This window comes from Scyliorhinus torazame, chromosome 5, assembly GCF_047496885.1.
Source record: "Scyliorhinus torazame isolate Kashiwa2021f chromosome 5, sScyTor2.1, whole genome shotgun sequence".
NCBI lineage: Eukaryota > Metazoa > Chordata > Chondrichthyes > Carcharhiniformes > Scyliorhinidae > Scyliorhinus > Scyliorhinus torazame.
In genome coordinates, this window is record NC_092711.1 from 295,810,651 (window position 1) to 295,829,330 (window position 18,680).

Sequence of the window (18,680 nt, forward strand, 5' to 3'; positions counted from 1 at the left end):
TTTATCCACAATTATAATGGAAACTGTATTTCTGACACTCAGTAATTGCATAATCTGATCTCTGGGTGGGACTGTATTATTTATCTTTTCTATCAAGTTCTAGAATGTTTGCCATTCCCATTTTTCCTTAGTAACTGAAATTTCTAAAAAGTGCAAACTTAAAGTTTAAACAAAGTTTAAGTTACATGTTCCACCATAACATGGTCTCCTTTGTCCACTGAATTTCCTTTTATAGCAGATATACCTTCGATAAATATTTTATGCGGAGGCTCACCTTCTCTGAAAGCCTTAGCTTGGAATTCATATTTTTTCCAGGAGCACTGATGCTATTAGCTGAATGTTAAGTGTGCAGCCTGGACAGGTGATGATTCTAGAATGATTCCAGCAGATTAGAAGTTAGCAAATGTAACACCGCTATTCAAGAAAGGATGCAGAGAGAAACACAGGCTAGTCAGCATGACATCAGTCAATGTGAAAATGTTGGAATCTATTATGAAGGAAGTCTTATAATCATATTTTGTTTTTTTATTGAAGAAACACGTTTGTAGCTCGAAGGCTAAATTTCAGTGTAACCTACATCTAAATATATATGGACTAACAATTCAAGTTAAAATCATGCAAGAATGTAACAATCATGTGATAACAAAAGTAGACAAACAATTTCAGGTGACAGGGAAGTGTGGACAAGATATTAAAAAGGTAATGTTCAGTTGAAATTATATTCAAATTACAAATACACCATTTCAACATTACTGAAGTACATATATCATTTGCGTACTTCATTAAGGACCCAAACCACGTAAGGAATATGGTTGCATCGGTTCCTTTCCGAACTGCATCTTACGGATTGAATTTAGTTGAAATACTGAATTGCACTGGGCTTGGTGGTGGTAACCAGTTCCAAAACTTGGTAGGTTGCAGAAGGGATTTTCCAAACTTTGCACTAATTTTAACTCTTCTTGTTTATAGAGTTTCAGATAGGTGTTATCATACAACTGGTACTGAGGGCCTTAGATCAATCTCAACACATGCTTCTGTAATCTTCTGGGCAGTTTGTGCGTGTGTGGGGCCAGGTTTGGCATAGTCAACCAAGGGATTGGTGTAGCCAGTATAGATCAACAACAGGTTATTAACAATGCAATTAGAAAATCATAGTATGATCAAAGTCAGCATAGTTTTACAAAAGGGAAATTGTGTTGAGCAAATTTAAAGAGTATTTTGAGGCTTAACTAGTTGGGTAAAGTGGAACCAGTAGATGTGGAAGACAGTAGTTGGATTTCAAAAATACATAGTACTACAAAAGGCAATCATGCAAGAGTACATGGAGTTGGGGGTAATATATTAGCATGGATGGACATTTCATTAACAGACATAAAACAAAGAAATGGTTTAAACAGTGCATTTTCAAGTTGGCAGGAGGTAACTAGTGGAGTATCACGAGGATCAGTGCTGGGGCCTGAACTATTTACAATCTATAATAATGACTTTGACAAAGACATTGAGAGTAACGTAACTAGGTTTGCTGACAATACAAAGCCAGGTGAAAATGCATGCTGTGAGGACATAGAGAAGCTATAAAGAGATATGGACAGGTTAAACAAATGGACGAGATGGCAGATGGAGCATAATGTAGGAAAGTGGTGGCAAGAATGGAAAGGGAGATTTTTAAGAAGGTGTGAAACTTGTAAATGTTCATGTTTAGAGGGACTGTGTACTTGCACAAGGAACACCGAAAGATGGCACACAGGTACAGCAAGCAATTTGGAATGCAGTGACATTTTTGCCTCTATTGCAAGTACAAGGTTAAGGAAGTCTTGCTGCATTATACAGGGCTTGAGAGTGGTCACAGCCAGGGCATTGTATGCAATGTTGGTTTCCATATTTAATGAAGGATATACTTGCATTGGAAGAGGTACAACAAACCTAGATTGGTTCCTGGGCTGAGTAAATTGGACCTTTACTTTCTGGAGTTTAGAAGAACGAGGTGATCTCATTGAAAGATACAAAATTCTGAAAGGACTTGAGAAGGTAGACACCAAGAGGTCGTCGCACCTGACCAGAGAATCTAGTGGTAGTAATCCTGTAATCTGTTACTAGTAATCCAGAGACCCAGGGTAATGCACTAGGGTCCCGAGTTCAAACCCCACCATGGCAGATGGTGACATTTGAATTCAATAAAAAATCTGAAATTAAATGTCTAATGATGACCGTGAAACTATTTCCAATTGTCGTAAAAAAGTCATCTGGTTCATTAATGTCCTTCAGGAAAGGAAATCTGCTGTCCTTATCCTGTCTGGTCTACATGTGACTCCAGATCCACACAGTGATGTGGTTGACTTTTAACTGCCCCCACTGAAGTGGCCTAGCAAGCCACTCAGTTCAAGGGCAATTAGGGATCGGCAACAAATGCTGGCCCAGCAATTTTATTTTAAAGTGGTTCCTGGACTGAGTAAGCTGGACATTTACTTTCTGGAGTTTAGTAGAACGAGAGGTGATCTCATTGAAAGATACAAAATTCTGAAAGGACTGGAGAAGGTAGACACCAAGAGGTTGTTGCCCCTGACTAGGGAATCCAGAACAAGTGGGCACAGTCTCAGGATAAGGGGTAAATCATTAAGAACTAAACTGATAATATATTTCACTCTAAGGGTTGTAACTGTTTGAAATGTCCTACTCCAGAGTATTATGGATGCTCCAACGATGAATATATTCAAGGCCAAGGTTGACAGACTTTTGGGCCCTCCAAGAATCAAGGGTTAAAGGGAGTGGACAGGAAAGTGAGTACGAACGGGATATGGCACTCGACTCATCGATCGACAGTTCCAACGCGCCACAGCGAAAAACCGGACCGACCTCCTCAGAAGACAAACATGGGACACAACCGACAGAATACCCTTCGTCGTCCAGTACTTCCCCGGAGCGGAGAAACTACGTAATCTTCTTCACAGCCTTCAACACGTCATTGATGACGATGAACATCTTGCCAAGGTCATCGCACACCCCCACTACTTGCCTTCAAACAACCGCGCAACCTCAAACGAACCATTGTTTGCAGCAAACTACCCAGTCTTCAGAACAGTGACCACGACACCACACAACCCTGTCATGGCAATCTCTGCAAGACGTGCCAGATCATTGACATGGATACCACTATTACACGTGAGAACACCACCCACCAGGTACGCGGTACATACTCGTGCGACTCGGCCAACGTTGTCTACCTCATACGCTGCAGGAAAGGATGTCCCGAAGCGTGGTACATTGGCGAGACCATGCAGACGCTGCGACAACGAATGAACGGACATCGCGCAACAATCACCAGGCAGGAATGTTCCCTTCCAGTCGGGGAACACTTCAGCAGTCAAGGGCATTCAGCCTCTGATCTCCGGGTAAGCGTTCTCCAAGGCGGCCTTCAGGACCCGCGACAACGCAGAATCGCCGAGCAGAAACCTATAGCCAAGTTCCGCACACATGAGTGCGGCCTCAACCGGGACCTGGGATTCATGTCGCATTACATTCATCCCCCACCATCTGGCGTGCAAAATCCTACCAACTGTCCTGGCTTGATACAATTTACACCTCTTTAACCTGGGGTTACCCCATCTCTGGATCTGTAAAGATTTAATCACCTACTAATGCTCGCATTCCTAGCATTGTTTGGCATCTTTGAATTTGTCTATATATGTGTTTCTGGAACAGACCTCTGCATTCACCTGAGGAAGGAGCAGCGCTCCGAAAGCAAATTAAAAGGAGCACTGCAGCATGCGTTTTGTGAATTTAAAAATATCAGCACACACTTACCCCAGAAGTAACGCAACATCTTTCACACAATCGCACATACATAAGTAGATACAGGTGAAGAAAAAACAATGATTACAATCTGAAATGATATCAGTCTCTTTTGCAGCAGGCCTGTAGCTTTGTGCGTGAATTTATGCTTTAGCTGGAGTAGAGGTCTTGTAAAAGCAGAGGATTCTCAGTAAGCTGTGCGGCTTATTGCAGTTGAATTGCCAAGCGGTTGGTTCTCAAATGTACTTGAAGTTGGAGGGATGGGGTGGAAAGAGTCCTTCTCCCATTTTCAAAGCATAGCTGGAAATGATCTTGGCTGCATAATTGTGATTGGTTCAATGGCTTAGATGATATCTTACTCTGATGATGTTCTGCTGTTAGGTTTTAAAAAGCAGGAAGCAAACATGGTTGTCTTACAAGTCCAAATCCTTTTCCAAATGAGGTGGTGTGTTTACCAGTTAATATCCGGTGTTGTGGCTTCTCACACCAAGAGTTTCAGACAGCCAAGATCTTTGTGTTTGGGATGAGGAACCATCACAATTTAATGGAAGGTCGATGAAACCCATTTCATATTTGTCTAGCGCCCATTAAGTTTTAAGGTCTCTACTATTGTCCATGGTTATTTCTATCGATGACATATACTCAACAAAGATGCAAATTTCACAAGGAGCCGTGTTTGTCTATATGTAATTAGTGGCAGGATTCTCCGGCTGCATTCGCCCAGCGACCGGAGAATCCCGCCCAAGGTCAATGGATATTTCCATTGTCGGCATCTCGCCAGTGGCATTCTTGAGGCGGGTGGGGCAGTAGAATCTAGCCCTAGGTACTTGTCAGTTTCCAGTCTGCCTGGAGATAATACTATCAAAAGCACATGATTTGCTACAGCCACCTTAAACAGGTTTAGGTGTCCATTCTTAAAATTACAGCTTTAAACTTTGTAATATACGAATACTTGTATTGAATCTGATGGGGTGGGGGGGTGACACAAGATGGTAATCAGCAGGAACATTTGCTGACTTTGGTTAAGCTAAAGTGCAGCTAAACTTGGACTCCTGTAGGTCCTCTTACTTGACTGTTTACCACTATTATTACCGTTCACAGGATCATCTTGCTGGTTACATGGCAAACATGGTATGTCTATGTTGTAACTATTCAGACCTCCTCCTCCCCATAGCTTTTAATCATTCTGAATGTAATTATCTCATTCCTTTTTCAGCCAATTTATGGGATGTGCCAGGGCAGCACAGTGGTTAGCACTATGGCTTCACAGATCCAGGGTCCCAGGTTCAATTTCCTGCTGGGTCGCTGTCTGTGTGGAGTCTGCGCGCTCTCGCGTGTCTGCGCGGGTTTCCTCCGGGTGCTCCGGTTTCCTCCCACTAGTCCTGAAGGACGGGCTTGTTAGGTGAATTGGACATTCTGAATTCTCCGTGTGTACCCGAACAGGCGCCGGAATGTGGCGACTAGGGGCTTTTCACATTAACTTCATTGCAATGTTAATGTAAGCCTACTTGTGACAATAAAGATTATTGTTATAGATTATTTAAACGGCCACTGATTAGTAACAAACTAATATGAAGAAATACAATACACTGATATAAAGGTATGCTTGCAAAATGTCAGAACTCAAATATAGTTGTTACATTACAATTCACATTTTTATGCAACGAAAAACTTCATCTATTTGCAAATTAGCTTCTTCAGAGATTGTTGATGTTGACAGCTGTCCTTGAAGCAAACGAGCGAAGCAGCCTGTTGTAGAATGTAGCATATGTGCATACATTTTGGGAATTAGAAATACAGGCCTCGTTCAATAAGGTAACAACTATTTTTACGAGTCACAGATCTGAAAAATATCCCAGGTTTACTACATGTATTTCATCAACCTGACGTTTTTTTTTAAAGTGGCTTACATGGGAATAACAGCCTATAAACAAGCGCTGTGCAATGCATATTTAAAGTTATCAATGAATCAATCATGTTAGAACAACCCTGGTGAAATAGTCATTCCATCCGCCCTTTCCTCCATTCGTTTGAACGCTAACCATTAAAAAAACACGTCAGAATGTACAATAGGCTGGGGTTAACAATGTAGAAATGATTCATCGTCCTGATTTCCAATAGATTGAAGTACGCTGGGAGGCAACAACATCCCTTTTCATTACATGCAGACACCAAATGCTTATTCATCTCGAATTCTGGTGTAAACAACACATGCGTTGGGGGAGGCGGTGGGAGGGAGGTGCAGGCAGCAGCAGCACGCATGCGTTTGCACGGCTTGTTGGCAAACGCCGTTTTCCTCAAAGGATTCCCTTCCGCGGGAAAAAGAAAACGTGTTTGTCGACTACAACTCTCCTGAGGGTTTAACACAGCGCGTCGTCCTCTTTATCCAAGCTGTGTACCGAAGAAAATTAAACCATCATATGTACCTATTATGGAGCAACTTAAGTAAAGCTGCACCCCCCCCCCCCACGCCCCGCCCGTCGAGACAGATTCCCCTTCAAACCTACATGTTGTGCCCAACTGACAGTTGGCTGTGCATATTATTCACTATTAACTACATTATTCACCTCCCTCCCCCCCCCCCCCCCATCAGTCTTCTTGATGATGGGGTGCGTACTGGATAAATATTAATTAGGGAAGGATTTTTTTTCTCTTGAATATAGAAGCTTCAGCACCGACCATTTGCCTAAAGAGCCAAGAAGTGAAATTGCACAATCAGAGACTGATTTACACAATACCTCGCCTCATCAGCAAAGCTTTGCGGGTCCAGAATGAAAAACACTGAGCCCAACGCACACCAGCAGCAGCAGCAGCAGCTCCCGCCCGCCTGTCACGCCATTGGCGCAGCCGCACGGTAAATATCCCGCCTCCGCCCTGGTCCGATTGGTCGCTGGGGCGTTACTGGCAGCGCACCTGGAGGCTGTCCCGCTGTCCCATTGGCCGGTCCTCCTGTCTGTCAACGGTCGGCCCCGTCCACCCACGTTCGGCTCAGCGAGTACGGTCCAACTCCATTAAGGGTACGTCACAGGTTGTTTTTTTTAATCGTGATTGAGAAGGCAGGTGGGGGGGGAGGGGGCTAGCGACCGGTCCCGTTTGAATGTTTGTTTTCACGACAAGTCAGAGAGATGTTTACGGAGCCGAAATCTTGAGAGGGAGGAAAAAGAAGGGACAGCCGCGTGATTGAGAGGTGGCGGGCTTCCCCTTCCACCAGCAGCAGGAGGAGGAGTGGTGGTGAGGGGAAGCACCCGGTACAATGGCGAGCTCGCCCAATTATTACCACCAGGAGCAGTTACTACTACACCGGCACTACAACAACAGAGGGGACAATGAAAACAACAGACACGCCGGGGAGACAGTAACGAGAAGGACGGCTGCAGCGGCGACAACAACCCCGCTGCCCGTGTTACCACCAGCAGCAGCGGCGGCACCAACGGTCAGAAAGGGACACGCGACGACGGAGAACTCGGTCAACCCCCCGCCAACGGCTCGGCTCGAGCGGGGGGTTTACGCGTCGGCACAGCGCGAGACGGTGCCTTGGAATGCGCGCGAAGCGCCGGCCGCCAGCAGCAGCGGCGGCGACAACAACAGCGGCGGCGGTTGCGCGCGCGAGCCGGCCGTTGGTTGGACCCAGCGCGAGACGGTTGCCCCCGCGGGGCGCGAGGTCTCGGCGGCGCGAGCGGCCACGACAACCGCCGCCACCTCGACGACGATGGACGGTTACCAAGACGTGAAGAAATACGGCTACTTGAGGAAGCAGAAGCACGGCCACAAGCGCTTCTTCGTCCTGAAGGGGCAGAGCCACCTGGGTCCGGCCAGGCTCGAGTACTACGACAGCGAGAAAAAATGGAGAAGCCGGTCGACCGCCCCCAAGAGGGTCATCCTGCTCTGTCAGTGCTTCACGGTCAGCAGGAGAGCAGATGCCAAAAGTAAATACCTCGTAGCCCTGTACACAAAAGATGAATACTTCGCTATGGTCGCAGAGAACGACCAGGAGCAAGAGAGCTGGTACCTGGCCATAAGCGATCTAATGAATGAAGGGAAGACGATACCGCTGGAGCCCGACGAAGCCGAGAGCTACGGCAATTTTACCCCTGGCACCGTTTTCAAAGAAGTGTGGCAGATTAACGTGAAGCCCAAAGGGCTGGGGCAAACCAAGAACCTGACGGGGGTGTACAGATTGTGTCTTTCCAGCAAGATGATCCATTTTGTTAAAATCAATTCTGACGTGCCTTCTGTGCATTTGCAGCTGATGAACATCAGGAGGTGTGGTCATTCTGAGAACTTTTTCTTTATTGAGGTTGGCCGTTCTGCCTCTATTGGCCCTGGTGAGTTGTGGATGCAGGTGGATGACTCGGTGGTGGCTCAGAACATGCATGAGACGATTTTAGAGACAATGCGAGCTCTAAAAGCTTTTGCTGAGTTTCGTCCCCGAAGTAAAAGCCAGTCCTCTGGGACAAACCCCATATCATTTTTAACTCGACGGCACCTTGGTAATCTGCCACCAAGTCAGACTGGATTGCAAAGACGCTCCAGAACTGAGAGCATGACTAGTACCTCTGCATCCAGGAGTGAAGCATATCGTTTTAGAACATCTAGTGAAGGTGAAGGTACAATGACAAGACCCTTTGGATCTGTTACTGGGAGTTTAATCCACTTAAATTCTGCAAGGATGGGATTAAGCAGAGGTGAAGGGTGTGGGAGGTATGTAAAGCCACCCTTTGGTCCCTCAAACCATAGTAGGTCGGTGTCTCTGCCTGTAACCTACTTGCCATCTACTACAAGCCCTGTGAGTGTTTCTTCCAGCAGTGGACATGGTTCTGCATCTGATCCTCTTACACGTCCGTCTAGTTCATCCATTTGTGGTTCTCCAAGTGATGGTGGATTTATTTCCTCTGATGAATATGGGTCTAGTCCTGGGGACTTCAGGTACTTCCGTGTTCGGAGTAATACACCAGATTCACTTGGGAACACCCCACCAATTCAAGAAGAAAATTGCTTGTGCGATTATATTTCAATGGACAAGCATATAAATGCTGCAAATCATGAAAGCAGAACAAGAGATGACAAAGGATACAGAAAGCGGACCCATTCTCTAACCAGCTCCGGTGCTGTAATAATGCATCAAAAAACCACACAGACAACTTCATCTTTGGATGAGTCTAACGTTGATTCAAACTGTGTGGGTATTAATAGCCAGTTATCATGTTCTGCATCACCAAAGTTTACCTGTAATCCTTACCATGAAGATTATAGTCATATTGAGATTGGATCCTCGGTTAACCAAAGCCAAAGCAGAGCAAGAGATGGTTATATGCCAATGATGCCTGGTGTTGCATCTGCTAGCCATAATAGAAACCATGATTATATGCCAATGAATCTTAAAAGCATTTCTGCTCCAAAGCAAATTGGTTCTTTGCCGTTAAGTCAAATGGACTCTAGGGGATACATGGTCATGTCCACCAATGATAGCAACTCTCCAGTGCGAAGCATGTTTACAGAATACAGTTCTAAACTACTAAGCAGCAGCAATGAAAAATTCACTAATAGTGAATATATGGACATGTCCCAGAGAAACCTGAATAGGCGGAAACTATCCAATGATTGCTTCTATAATCTCACTAGTCCTGATGCTCCTAAATCATACAGCTCGTATTATTCACTGCCTCGGTCATTCAAAACACCTTCACAGGAACATGGTGAGCACGATGAATATGTTCCTATGTGTTCACCAGGAAAATTGATGTATGGAGAGGCATCACTGTTTACTGGCAGTATTAGTAACAATGGTTTAGTTCATGAAACTTCTCCAAGGACACAAAACCAGGATGAACATGCTATACAGAAAGGAAGAGTTGAGCGACCCACAAGATTATCCCTAGGTACGCCAGAAGTAAACACTTTACAAAGACTGTTTGAACACAGCTTGCCACCTGAACCAAAAAGTCCAGGCGAATATATTAATATTGCTTTTAGTGACAAAACTAGTAATACACCATATTCTCTATCAGCGGAAGGATCCCCATCTTCACTTGGCTCCAGTGAACACAGAAGGTCTCCATTGTCAGACTACATGAGTGTAGATTTAGATGTACAGTCACCAAAGCCAGCTATTCATTCCTCAAATTCTTTGACTAGTATGACCATTGCTTCAGGTTCTAGCATACCCAGAAGCCAGCCAAATGATGCTTACATCAGCGTTCCTCTCGCTGCCACTTGTGTCAGCAAACCTACTGAAGTGGATGATTACACTGAAATGTCATTTAATTTGACAGCAACAGCCACTCATCCTGCTTTGCCAAAGGCAGACAATGTAGAGGTGACCAGTCCTACAGCCATTGTGAAGAGATTGTGCATTATTGATCAGTATCCTAGCATAAATACCTTTCCTGTCTCTAAACCTCCCTCTGATGCCAGTCAAGGTCCAAAGGTGATCCGAGCTGACCCACAGGGAAGAAGACGACACAGTTCAGAGACATTCTCCTCTACACCCACGGTGACACCTTCTTCTCCCTTTTTTGCTGATGGCGGTAAGAGGCACAGCTCTGCTTCATTTGATAATGTTTGGCTTAAGCCAAATGACTGCCTTAGTGATGAACACAGGAGTACCATGTGCAGAAATACTTCTGCTGGATTTCAGAATGGATTGAACTATATTGCTTTGGACTTGAGGGAAGATCACGGATGTTGTGAATCAAATGAAAGTGTGCAGACTCCAAATCACCTCCAAATCGCTAACAGTACAGATTCTCGAGGCTACGCCAGCATAGACTTCACCAAATCTGATGGGCTGAAATATACCTCTACATCTGAAGGTTTGGTCTATTTTTTGTTTTCCATATTTTGGATGATCTACAAAGTTGTGTGAGGACTGGGTGAAATGGAAGTTGGGAATTTTGTCAGGTTGCAGGAAGTGCAATAGTGATTTAGTGTGCAGTGTGGCATATATATTGCGCGGGTGGGGGGGTGGAAACTAAATTCTGACTTCTTTTAAAACACTCCTCTTTCCAAATCCTTGCCACTTTGCTCATTAAATTAAGCTGTTACTGCAATTTGCTGTAAGGGTATGTATTAACAAATGCATTATTTACAGGTACTTGCTCTGGTTTTAATAGAGGCTTACATGACTAGTGCATTTTTACACTGTGCATATCTGGTAATTGGGACACCGGCAGCCCTATTTAGAATTTACATGCGTAAGCTTTAGTGATCCAGTGATTGTAGACCGTGAATTCCTTGGAAGCAGATAGACTGCTTAGATATTGGTAATTGTGAGCACTATTCTGTTTTCTGCTATTTGTGGAGAGTATGTTTGATTTATTGTTACATGTTTTCCAATATTGTTTATGGTTTAGCACACTGGGCTAAATCGCTGGCTTTTAAAGCAGGCCAGCAGCACGGTTCAATTCCTGTACCAGCCTCCCCGAACAGGCGCCGGAATGTGGCGACTAGGGGCTTTTCACAGTAACTTCATTGAAGCCTGCTTGTGACAAGCGTTTTTCATTTCACCACTATTTGCAGTAGTGAGGAAGAGTTCTCTTAGAGCCGACTGTTGTGAAGTCTGGTAAATGTCATTTATATGCATGCAACTGCTGCAATAGATCATTTTTGTGGTCTAAACTTACTGACACTAGTTTCAAAGACAAATGTTGGTGGTGTGCAGGTCAGTTTATTTTTGTGTGAAGGGAGATGAACACAAATGTTTGACTTTACAGATTTATTCCAGATCAATTGACCATTTTTCTTAAAGGTTGCAGTCATGAGATTAGACTACAATTTTCTTCTGAATAGGCAAGAAGACATTCAATTCAGAATGGGAAGAAGAATTAGTGTGTGATGAGCACTATTCTTGAAAATGTAGATGGGAGAATATTGTCCTGCACTTTTTTTTGTTAAGTGCCCACCTCTTATGGCAGATTTGAGTAAAGTTGTTAATGTAAAAATGATTTGTGGGGGGTGTAAAATGACTATATTCTCGATGGGCTTTTTGGATAACTGCAGCATACGGCTCATGCCACTTGCTGTAAACTTTTTTTTTAAAATGTCTGCTGAATTAATTGTTGTCTAGATCGTGCTGGAAAAGCTGACTTTGCGATCTGTTTGCTTATTGATCCACGAGCTTGAGAACTGCATGAAGAGGTCATAAGCTGTGGATTTAGTGATAAATAAAAAGGGAGCAAATGTTGCACAACAATTTCTCAATGTTATGTACAATGAGTGAAAGAGGGGGGTCACGGTGTGAGATATTTGTATGGAAGTGGTTAAGTCTCCACTTTCCAGCTCCATTTATATTTGGGCACTTTTAATGAAACAAAATTGTACTCTGGTGTTTGATTATTCCTTTATCTGGAACTGTTGACTACTTGGCGCGTCAGCCATGCATCTGTAGAAAGGAGGCAAGCCAATCATATGAAGGTTAATGTGATATTGCTTATATTATGGCCATTTTTAATACATATTTTTTAAGAGGACAAAATACTACTGTTGTAGCGACCTGTTCTCCACTACTTCAAATATTAGCTCCCCAAAATTGAATGTGTGAATGATTTCCTAATTTCAGAACCTTGGATCTAGTAATATCGATGCACTTGAGTGAATCAAACTGCCTACTGGTTAAAGAATATAGTAAGTGGTTTGTCCAGGAATAAAATGGAGAATGCCTGAAAGAGGTCTACCATGCAGATCTAGTGGCACTTGCAACACTAAAACTCAGTAGAAATTTGAGTTAAAACTTCTTTGGTGCAAATAAGAATCGTTCATTGCCTCTATTTGATTACAATTGAGAGTCACTTAAATCGTATTCTCCAGTAAGTCCAGCTAGCAAAAAGGACTTAAAGAGAAGCAACTTATACACAATTTAACTTTCAAAATAATACAGAAATGGTTTGTTGCTTATTGCAAAACAGCTTGCATTTACTTCAAGAGTTAGAGTGGAAAAGTGAAAGTATAGAGACTGCGAATAGTTTAGATCAAAGTATAGATGATTCATGAATAAAGATGGCCGTACAGACCCTCACGGTTATACAAAATCATATCAGTCTTTAGCCATCTATCTACACCCCTATGTAATCCTAATTGGTTTGGGTTAGAATCAAATGAGTTTGATTTGACGGTTAGCTGTCAATCTTCAATGTGCAACATTAGTCTTAAATGTTTCATGCTTGAATACTTGTGCATGTTATGGAATTCGATTCTGTGCCATTATCAAATCCAGTTCAAACTGGACTTCTGCTGACTTCGCTATTATCCACATTGTGGTCAATAGCACCTTGGTGTTGCTATGTATCTGATAAATGTACAACACAAGTATAGTGTCAAACTGTCTTTGCTCATCTTTGCCCAGTAAAAGTGTTGTTTTAATCTCTACTGGAATTATGCTTTGTCATGCTGTTTTGTGTCTCTGTTCTGTTGAAGCTATATGTTTTGAAATGACCTGAGGTTATGAGTGTTGAAATCCTTAATTTAAAATGGGTATTTAAAACTAGAGCTAAATAGCTATCTTTTACCTATCAGGTGTATTAGAAAATAGTTGGTTTCTACAATGCCATTTATCTACAATGCTAGCTTAGAAATTATTACTTAAATAAGGCAATAAATCCTCACTCTCTGGTGGATCATAAATTATCTTTGGTTTTACAGGTCAACTGCATACTATCGAGTGAAACATTTACAAACAATAACAATGCAAAATAGTATGAATTTATATAGTACCTTTAACACTGAAAGCACTTGGCATTTTTCCTGAGTCCTAATCAGATCAAAAGAATGAGATAGGAAGGATAACATTGAGCTTTGTCAAAGAGGTGGGTTGTAAGAGAGGCCTTTAAAGGTCAAGGGAGAGATGGGTGCAGGAAGTGTCCAAGCAGAGCCCCATGTAAGCTTGCTGGTGGTAGTGATGGTAATGGAGGAGGAGGGAAGGAGAAAGGAGGGAAGGAGAAAGCAGTAAGAACAGTGTGTGCTGGGAGACTTTTGGGACTGGGTGGTTGAAAGGAGCGGGAAGGGTACAGTTATGACGAGATGTAGACATGAGTTTTCAATTGGAAGTGTTGGGGCGCAAGAGCCAATGTCGGTCAGCCAGAACAGATTTTGGTGAAACAGGACGTGGGTGTGGAATAGAATACAGGAAGCAGAACTTTTGAACTAAATTCACAATGTGGAGGATGGGAGTTTGAAATTCATTAAATACTTAGATTTTCAATTCTTAGAGCACTGACTTTACAAGAACATGTTACTTATGTGTTTTGTAGCTTATTTTATGAGAATTTCCAATCATACTAAAATTTAGCTTTGATTTCTTGATGTTTATAATTAATACTGTTACTTATATTTTTTTTTTAACCAGGTTTTTTGGGGGGCAAATGTATGTGTCCTACTGTGTCCATTATGGATATGCACATAATATTTTTTGGAAAAGAAAGGAAGGCTATGCAAATTGGATTTTCGGAGAATTCTCTGTGGTTTTGTGATTATCCTTTATATTCATCAATCTTCCTTTCCTAGTTGGTTATGGAGCAAGGAGAACAGTGTACTAGCACAACCTACCACATTGATGCTCCCCTGACCACTGGGGTCATCAATCAAAGGTTGACCAAGTTTCACATCAAGGCATATTCATAGTGTAAACAAGGTTGCAACTGTTCTTCCTTGTATAATTCCCAATGTTTTTTCCGCTACCATAATCTACATGGCTAAAGCCACAACAATAAAGTTGGTTTTCATTTTACTTTGTGCACTTGTAGTGCATTGTCCTTTCAACTTGACTTTCTTAAAAACCTTTTGCTTGTGTTTTGTAGGTTTTATGGATATTCAATGTATTTGTGTTCTCCCCACCACTCCTAAATTGACTTTTTTTGGCTAGAGTTATATTTTGTTCAACACTGATGTTTCCACTATTTATATGCTAAAAGTAAATGAAAAACATATTTTTAAATTAACAAAGTACCTTTTAATGATTATTTCTTGAAATTATCATGGTGTTCACTTCCCCATCTACTCCCTTGCCAATGTAGTCATCACATTCTTCTTTCACACTGATTCATTCTTCACAATGTGCATTCTCCCTTCCTTGGCAACTTAAGTGTGCTGCTCATTTTTCTGATTTTTTTTCTTTTTGAAGTCCGGTGATACAAAATGGTATTTTCCACTCTTGCTTTGTTGATGAATATAAGAATGACCCATCAATAGGAAAGCACTGCTTAGACCTTTCCAAACCTCCAGACCTACAAAGCAGTACGGAATAAAGTGAAGCATAAGCACAAATGAGTCACTGGGCTTTGCTGGCAGGATAGCTACGATTTGCAGGCTGCAATATCGACTTTGTGCTTTAGTTTGGGCATCTCATAAAAGTGCCAGATCATGTTGGTTGCACGTATTCTGAGTTTTGTGTTTGGGTGCTAACCTGTTGTGACTCTTTTAAGGCCTGATCACGTTGTCCAGTGGAAAGTGGTTTAAATAGCCAGTTTGCAACTAGCTGTAGGTGATTATAAACCACGGTTATTGAGAGGGCAGCTGATGCTTTGCAAATGTTAGTTTCCCGATAAATGACTGTCTTTTTTTTGTCTTGTGTTGGTGATGAGGTATCCATCTAGAATTTGCACATGATAAATTCAACTTGGATCCATTTTGTTGCAAGCAAGGCTCTATTTAAAGAAGCCACAACATCCTGCCAGTTATTGGATTCAAATTATGTCTAGAGGGATAAACCCATCCCATGCTTAAGTTGATGTATGGCTCTTTTGCTGTTTTTCACCTCCAAAGGTTGCTACACTTTTTTTCTACATGTACACTTCCCCCATCCCCACCAAGTTGCCATTGTTGTAATTTGTGAACATTGGGTAAATTCATATTTGAGTGGCACATCAGTAGACCAGCACTCTGGGATACTGATGACTTCTGTGTTGATGTCCCCATATTCATAGTTCTTCCTGCACTCAGTCTCATTTTGGTTCTGTTGTAGACTGCTTTCATCATGTCGACCCATTCTTTGTCATGTCTGATTTTGGTGGCTGTGCTTCTTCTTTAATGTGATTTTCATTTTGCTCAGGAGTATGGCTCAGATACGGGTGGTGGGCAGGGACCCAGATACCTTCTTAACCCTGCGTGCACGGTGTGACTGTCTACTGCACAGAATTTTAATTAAATGCTTCATGGCAAAAATATATCTGCATGCAAATACAGTGGCAGCACGGTAGCACAGTGGTTAGCACTGTTGCTTCTCCGCACCAGGGATCCGGGTTCGATTCCCAGCTTGGGTCACTGTGCGGAGTTTGCATGTTCTCCCCATGTCTGCACGGGTTTCCTCTGGGTGCTCTGGTGTCCTGTTGTTGTTATTATTATTATTATTACTCTGGTTACCCCCCCAAACATACAAGGAAAAAACAGGGCACACTGGCCCTCTCCACTTCCGTCGCCGATCCACCCACCCTGTGTGCCCACATTCTATATATAGCACAACTCCAAGGTTCACTGTCCTCTCACTCCTCCCAGTCAAGTCCTTCACTTCCTCCGGAGAATCAAATAGAACTCTTGGTTCTGCTGCGTGACCCACAGATGAGTGGCGTACAGAACCCCAAACTTCACCCCTTATAGAGGTCAGCCTTGAGCCGATTGTAACCGGCCCTCCGCTCCCATGTCCTGGTAAATATGCATCTTGTTCTCCCAGGTGTACTTCTTTGAATGCCTTGCCCACCTTATAATCTTCTTTGTCGAGAAAATGATGCAGCCTCATCGCCCTCGGCGGCTTCCCTGCTTGTAGCCTCCTTCTCCGCACCCTTGCTCGTTACACTCCTCGTCCGGTAAGCCATAAACCGGTCCCACCAGAAGAGTATTATTTTCCCTCTGTACTCGTGCACATTTTACCATCAAACACTCCTCCCAATTTCATTATTTTTTTTAATTCACAGCTTATGTCCATCTTAATGTATTCTGAAAGTGCACAGGTATGGTATCCACCACATTTCCCTCCATTCACCATATTTGTGACCTGCCTTTAAAGAACTCTTTTATCAGGCTGGCCCAGCATAAAATTCCAATTGCAGTTTGCAGGTAAGGGCTTATTTGGCAGTTCTCTTCGCTGCCTCCCCCCTGCCCTCAAAGTCCAGCTCTCCTCTCTACCACCCACTCCGGACTAAAGTGCCTCAATGACTACCGTCTGGTGGCCCTGACTTCAGTCGTAACGAAGTGCTTTGAGAGGTTCGTCATGAAGTGCATCACCTCCATACTCCCAGAATGCCTTGATCCACTGCAATTCGCATATCGCTGCAACCGGTCCACAGCAGACGCTATCTCCCTAGCCCTACACTCATCCCTAGTGCATCTCGACAACAAGGACTCTTACATCAGACTCCTATTTATTGATTACAGCTCCGCCTTCAACACCATAATCCAACCAAGCTCATATCAGAGCTCCAAAACCTAGGACTTGGCTCCTCACTCTGCAACTGGATCCTCTACTTTCTAACCCATAGACCACAATCAGTAAGAATAAACAACAACACCTCCTTCACAATAGTCCTCAATACTGGGGTCCCGCAAGGCTGTATACTTAGCCCCTTACTATACCCACTGTACACACAAGTTTGCTGACGATACGACCATAGTGGGCCAGATCTCGAATAACGACGAGTCAGAATACAGGAGGGAGAGAACTTAGTGGAGTGGTGCAGCGACAACAATCTCCCTCAATGACAACAAAACTAAAGAGCTGGTCATTGACTTCAGAAAGCAAAGTACTGTACACACCCCTGTCAGCATCAACGGGGCCGAGATAGAGATGGTTAGCAGTTTCGAATTCCTACGGTACACATCTCTCAATCTGTCCTGGTCCACGCACGTCGATGCTGCCATGAAGAAACACAACAGCGCCTATACTTCCTCAGGAAACTAAGGAAATTCGGCATATCCGCATTAACTCTGACCAACTTTTACAGATGCACCATAGAAAGCATCCTATCTGGCTGCATCACACCCTGGTATGGCAACTGCTCGGCCCAGGACCGCAAGAAACTTCAGAGATTCGTGAACACAGCCCAGTCCATCACGAACCTGCCTCCCATCCATTGACTCCTGTTGCCTGGGGAAAGCGGGCAGTATAATCAAAGACCCCTCCCACCCGGCTTACTCACACTTCCAACTTCTTCCATCGGGCAGGAAATACAAAAGTCTGAAACCATGCACAAACCGACTCAAAAACAGCTTCCCCACTGTTACCAGACTCCTAAATGACCCGCTTATGGACTAACGTCATTAACACTACACCCCTGAAATGCTTCACCCGATGCCGGTGTTATGTAGTTGCATTGTGTACCTTGTGTTGCCCTATTATGTATTTTTTAAATTTCCTTTTCTTTTCATGTACTTAATGATCTGTTGAGCTGCTCGCAGAAAAATACTTTTCACTGTACCTTGGTACACATGACAATAAACAAAATGTCCAAACCCAGAACCGCTTCCCTTTTTAAATGGGACCTTTAAACTTGCCTGCTTTGTGGCATGCCCTCCACTCTGTTCCTTTTACACTTCGCCACTTCAGCTGGTGACATGCTTCACTTCTTGAGTCTCACCTGGCCTGGGTCACGGTGGTTGGGCGCGGCAAAAGTTCTACAATTTGAGCACATTAAATCGTTATGGAGTATGCTGATTGCCACTCTGGAGGAAGTTACGGCTTGTTTCAAACACCGATGCAATGTTGTTCTTTTGTCTCTTTTACGTTGTTCGAGACTGAAATATGGATTTTGAGTTGAAGATTAGAGAAATTGTGCTGACGAGCATCTTGAAGGTGTAGACTTCCCATAGCCAAGTGCATTTCCTGGAAGCTGTAGTTTAGTAAAGGTGTCCCTTCTATAGTATCTTTTACTTATGCCTGAGTATGCCGCCGGGACCTCTGTTTAATATCT

The 18,680-nt window shown here is 43.3% G+C and overlaps 1 protein-coding gene and 1 long non-coding RNA gene across 2 annotated transcripts in view; one reads left to right on the plus strand and one right to left on the minus strand.

Moving 5' to 3' along the window:
• Nucleotides 1-510: 510 nt before the first annotated feature.
• Nucleotides 511-6,851, minus strand: LOC140421234 (uncharacterized). Its single transcript, XR_011946695.1, has 2 exons — nucleotides 6,528-6,851; nucleotides 511-6,180 (listed from the first exon to the last, which is right to left on the minus strand). It is a non-coding gene; the product is annotated as an uncharacterized lncRNA (long non-coding RNA).
• Nucleotides 6,852-6,864: 13 nt separating this feature from the next.
• Nucleotides 6,865-18,680, plus strand: part of LOC140421233 (insulin receptor substrate 2-A-like) — an 87,441-nt gene continuing 75,625 nt past the window's right edge. The window contains exon 1 of the mRNA XM_072505788.1: nucleotides 6,865-10,601. Within this exon, the coding sequence (XP_072361889.1) occupies nucleotides 7,043-10,601 (3,559 nt within the window). The 5' untranslated portion in view covers nucleotides 6,865-7,042. The remainder of the gene's footprint in view (nucleotides 10,602-18,680) is intronic.